The following is a 5,725-nucleotide window of genomic DNA, read 5'->3' as shown; positions in this document are numbered from 1 at the left end:
GGCATCTTGCTGCTGCTCTTCGCTCTAAGCTTCTGTTGGTTTTCTGGTGGCCCATCACACCAACTTCCTGTTTAACTTCTATTTTTACCGTATCGCGGCGCCGCCACTTCACTTCGTTCAGGGTTTGACACCGTCAGGAACTTTCAGCAGCGACACAAGAAGCACAGGAAAGACCAAAAAAGACCAGATGTAAAAAAATGGAGTGAATTAAAACTACTGTGACTTAAAACAAGTGTGAATTCCACCCCAACCAAAGCCCAGCTGACTGTTCCTGATGCACTTTTTATGATCAGACTTAAGCCATGTTCTTTCACATGCGACTCACTTCGCTCATTTAAATTATTACGTTAACAAAGACCATCTCAGCAGAACATGCAGCTCTGTGATCTGCAGTGTGAACCGAGCACACGTTCAAACAGACAGCAACCAGGGCAGCAGGTGGAGAACATGAAGTCTTCCCATGAAAACATGAAGGCTTGTGGTAAAACATGAAGCCCAAACTAGCATGAAACAGAATGTCAAACAGGAAGTGAGTAGGATCTCTGACGGTTGACTCGGTCAACTCTTCGTTCTTCATGAAGACACGATACGAACATTTTGGTCTCTGGGTTCGTCTTTCCAACTCCCGATTCAGTGATTTCTGTCCTTGTTTCTCTGACTTTCAGGATTCTTGCTTCCTGGTGGCTGAACCCATCGAGGGCCACCGGCGACAGAGACAACATGGCCGACAGCGTCAATACGCTGCCCTTCTTCTACGGGAACATCACCCGGGAGGAGGCGGAGGACTACTTGAAGCCGGCGGGGGCGGAGAGTGGCGTCTACCTTCTCCGGCAGAGCAGGAACTACCTGGGAGGGTTTGCACTGTCGGTGTCCAACCTGGGCCGCTGCTTCCACTACACCATCGAGAGGCAGCCCAATGACACGTACGCCATCGCCGGTGGGCGGAGCCACCGCAGCCCCGTGGACGTGATCGACTACCACTGCCAGGAGACGGATGGCCTGGTGTGCCTTCTGAAGAAGCCCTGCAACAGGCCTAAGAACATGCAGCCCAAGGTGGGAGCCTTCGAGGACCTGAAGGAGAAGCTGATCCGAGAGTACGTGAAGCAGACCTGGAACCTGCAGGTGAGTCTGTGCACTGCAGCCCCAGCAGCGCCCCCTGCAGACTGTAGAAGAAGACCTAGAAAGTCTGGAGGTGTTTGAGAGGCGTTTGTCTTCACTGTGAGATTCCTGAGCATCGGACTGGAGCAGGTCTTGGTCCAGAGGAAGCTCCAGGGACTAAAGAAGTTGTGAGGAACTGAAGTGAGTCCAGAATGAGGGCCGAATATCAGAACCACTCACATATTTGGAGTCCTGTCCCAGGTCCCTGGTCCTGGTTCTCTGGTCCACGGTCCCTGGTTTGAGTTACTGGGATCCTGGTCCCTAGTCCCAGATCCTGTGACATTGGTCCCCGGTCCTGGGTCCCTGGTCCTGATCCCTGGGACCCTGGTCCCGGGTCCTGGTCCCTGGTTCATGGCAGCAGTAAGCCGGGCTCTGATTGGCCGGGGGATGTGTGTGTGGTGTGCAGGGCGCGGCCCTGGAGCAGGCCATCATCAGCCAGAGGCCCCAGCTGGAGAAGCTGATTTCCACCACGGCTCATGAACGGATGCCCTGGTTCCACGGAGCCCTGACCCGAGAACAGTCGGAGCCCCGGCTGCAGAACGGGTCCAGAACCAACGGCAAGTTCCTGTGAGTATTCTATCTACTATATATACATGTTAGAAGGCCTGCAGTGAGGGGGTGTGGCCTGAGTTCTCCAAAAGCATTTTTTTTCAGCAGCTGGCAGACGTCATGGCTCAACTTTCCTTCTTGTTCTTACGGGTTCTTCTGGGAGTCTGCAGGGGCCTTGACTTGCTCAGACTTGCTCGCCCTACTGTATCTCTGACGAGGAAACTGTGGTATTTAAAGTGGCCAATCAGAAAGGAGGGGGACTACGAGGCCCTCTATGCTCTGCCTGCCGCCAAAGTATCAAGGCTCAACATCACGGCGCAGAGAGATCACAGAAGTCACTGCTAGCGGAAAAAGTGGTCTAACTGTGTGTGATCACAGTTTTCCTGCACTTGTGTTTCTCGCTCTGCATCGCCGCCATACTCTTGATTCACTGATGGGATGTTGGGAGAAAAACACTGCAGGAGCCTGAAGTTTCTGAGCTTGAACCAGAGGAAGGTTTTGAAACAACCAGCAGCAACTTTTATGAAGAATGTGTGAATCACAGGATTTAATTTCTCCTTTAAAATCAGATGACTTTATCATATGAAATCACCAATAATCCTCAGTTTATGTGAGAATAATAATCCAGTTCCACTTAACGTTCAAGTCAACAAACTGATCAGCTGAAGTTCACCTGGACAGGTGAGCCACACACACACACACACACACACACACACACACACACACACACACACACACACACACACACACACACACACACACACACACACACACACACACACACACACACACACACAGTGGTTTCCTCTCTGCCAGTTAGCAGAAGACTTCCTGAAGTTGCCGGAGGAGGACAACACGTTGATTTTCATTTAACTCGACAATGAACGAATACATTTGTTCCATCTTATTCTGAATCTTCTATTCAGCTTCATCTTTTTATTCATTTATTTTTTAGAATATGGAACACTTCATATTTTGTTCAGTTCATTTCAGATTTTTTTTAACAAAACCTTCAAATATATTCAACCTTTTTATTTTATTTCACAATATTACATTTTAGATCATTATTGACTCAAACCAAGTTAAGCGGTTTAAACAGCAGGCTTGTTTTTATTTAATGAGTTCTCCGCCAGAGAAAGGCTCACTGTGTCTTGTCAGCTGTTCGTCTGATCGGATCATTCCGACTGTTCACGCAGTGGATCTGCGTTTGGTGTTCGACATGAGCCTCGTCTCTAACACTCACAAGCTTTGACCTTCAAAATGGACGGATCTTCACCTGCGTCCTACGAAGCAGCTCAGATGTGCTGAGCACCTGGAGCCGCTGGGGCGTGAACACATCAGCAGAGCCTGTCCTGCTCGTCTCCTCGCCGTTGGTGCTCGCCTTGTTTTACAGGTTCACCTGCAGAACTGACTTCTACTGACAACAGCCGCAGGACGTGAACAAACAGCCGAGCTTCACCTTCAGTTTGTGTGGCTTTTCAAATTACGAGACACTTTTTGTGTTGAAGTTGTCCCGATAGCATGGACACTGTTTAACTTCCTTTTAGTGAAGCATTTCATACGGAGCCCCAGAGTGGCCATAGAGGGAAAAATAATAATAACTAATTTCACTTGAGGCCACGAATGAAATGATATTGTTCCTTCAGTTAAATGGTTAAATAGGAGTGATGGCGAAGCCGGTGGCTGTAACAGAACTGTAGTACTGCAGAGCACCAGGGAGTTCAAATGGCATTATTGTGGTTTAAACTCATGTGTTGACTCATACAGCAACTTTCTCCCAGTCCTTCGCTCTCTCCTCCGCTGCTGCAGCGCTGGAATGTTTATGGCAAAATAGCTGGGTTCAGTCTGGTACTTTACTGTGAAAGAACTGAGATTAGTCTGGCACTTTACTGTGAAAGAACTGAGATTAGTCTGGCATTTTACTGTGAAAGAACTGAGATTAGTCTGGCACTTTACTGTGAAAGAACTGAGATTAGTCTGGCACTTTACTGTGAAAGAACTGAGATTAGTCTGGCACTTTACTGGTGAAAGAACTGAGATTAGTCTGGCATTTTACTGTGAAAGAACTGAGATTAGTCTGGCACTTTACTGTGAAAGAACTGAGATTAGTCTGGCATTTTACTGTGAAAGAACTGAGATTAGTCTGGCACTTTACTGTGAAAGAACTGAGATTAGTCTGGCACTTTACTGTGAAAGAACTGAGATTAGTCTGGCATTTTACTGTGAAAGAACTGAGATTAGTCTGGCATTTTACTGTGAAAGAACTGAGATTAGTCTGGCACTTTACTGTGAAAGAACTGAGATTAGTCTGGCATTTTACTGTGAAAGAACTGAGATTAGTCTGGCATTTTACTGTGAAAGAACTGAGATTAGTCTGGCATTTTACTGTGAAAGAACTGAGATTAGTCTGGCATTTTACTGTGAAAGAACTGAGATTAGTCTGGCACTTTACTGGTGAAAGAACTGAGATTAGTCTGGCATTTTACTGTGAAAGAACTGAGATTAGTCTGGCACTTTACTGTGAAAGAACTGAGATTAGTCTGGCATTTTACTGTGAAAGAACTGAGATTAGTCTGGCACTTTACTGTGAAAGAACTGAGATTAGTCTGGCACTTTACTGTGAAAGAACTGAGATTAGTCTGGCATTTTACTGTGAAAGAACTGAGATTAGTCTGGCACTTTACTGTGAAAGAACTGAGATTAGTCTGGCATTTTACTGTGAAAGAACTGAGATTAGTCTGGTACGTTACTATGAAATAACTGGGTCCAGTCTGGTATTTTACTGTGAAAGAACTGAGATTATTCTGGTATTTTACTGTGAAAGAACTGAGGTTAGTCGGGTATGTTACTATGAAATAACTGGGTTTTCAGTCTGTTGCCATAGCGACCAGTGGTCGGGGCTCCATTGATAAAAGCTTTTTATTCTAGTTGTTCCGGCACCTAACACAAGGTTCACCTACTGAGAGTTAATTGAACGAATTCAGATCAGCTGTTCTGAGTCGACTCAGAGTTCAGGAGAGACTCTGAGTTTGTTGAACTTTCTTTCTGGAATCCGTCCTGATCTCTGATGTGAAACTGGAGCTGGCGTCTCCAGTGCTGATCGTACACACAGTATTCTGAAATGACAGTGAGTCTGATCTCATGTGGTGACAGAAGTTAGTGAAAGAGCCATTATTTCACATTTTTCTGTCTTCTTGTTGATCTGAGCACCAAACAGACTGTAATTTGTATTTAGTCATTTCAATCAGCGTTTTTTCCAAAGACGTGGCAGTAAAGTAAATGAAGGCATTTTATTTGTGTTTGTAGGATTCGACAGCGAGACCTGAAAGGATCGTACGCTCTGTGTTTACTCCACGAAGGACAAGTCATGCACTATCGTGTCGACCGAGACCGAACCGGGAAGTTGTCCATCCCAGACGGGAAGAAGTTCGACACCTTGTGGCAGGTCAGCGCACACACACACACACACACACACACACACACACACACACACACACACACACACACACACACACACACACACACACACACACACACACACACACACACAGAAATATGTTCAGAATTGATCAAATGTGTCCAGGTTTGTTAATGCTTAGTTATGGTCAACAGTATTAATGACTGAAAATGTCTAAGAACTTTAAAGAGGACACAGTTTATTTTGCACAACTTTTTGAGGAACAATCCTAAAAAGCTTTGATTGACGTGTTGGAGAGAATCGACCTGGGGTTGATGTCGTTTCTCTGAACTCAGACTGTCATTTCCAGTAAACCAGCCCCAAAACACTGGGACTTTCCAGACGGGACTCCTGAAGCTTCAGATTGTTCTTGTTGACAATCTAAAAAAAAAAAAGCAAGATTGTTAGAATGTGGTTTATAAATGGAGTTAACTTTGAAACTGAACAATAGTGACGAGCCCCTCACCAGCCACCACTGATCAAGCAAGTGTGTGTGTGTGTGTGTGTGTGTGTGTGTGTGTGTGTGTGTGTGTGTGTGTGTGTGTGTGTGTGTGTGTGTGT

The 5,725-nt window shown here is 45.9% G+C and overlaps 1 protein-coding gene across 2 annotated transcripts in view; it reads left to right on the top strand.

Moving 5' to 3' along the window:
- Nucleotides 1-720: 720 nt before the first annotated feature.
- The window catches only part of syk (spleen tyrosine kinase), a gene marked incomplete at its 5' end in the record, with an annotated part of 17,725 nt that continues 12,720 nt past the window's right edge, over nucleotides 721-5,725 (top strand). For both annotated transcript variants that reach the window (XM_080510384.1, XM_080510383.1), the window contains 3 exons: nucleotides 721-1,122; nucleotides 1,565-1,725; nucleotides 5,014-5,152. In XM_080510384.1, the coding sequence (XP_080366510.1) occupies nucleotides 721-1,122; nucleotides 1,565-1,725; nucleotides 5,014-5,152 (702 nt within the window). The remainder of the gene's footprint in view (nucleotides 1,123-1,564; nucleotides 1,726-5,013; nucleotides 5,153-5,725) is intronic.

Source organism: Blennius ocellaris (assembly GCF_963422515.1).
Source record: "Blennius ocellaris genome assembly, chromosome: 15".
NCBI classification, from domain to species: Eukaryota; Metazoa; Chordata; class Actinopteri; order Blenniiformes; family Blenniidae; genus Blennius; species Blennius ocellaris.
This window is presented reverse-complemented; position numbering and strand designations above follow the sequence as displayed.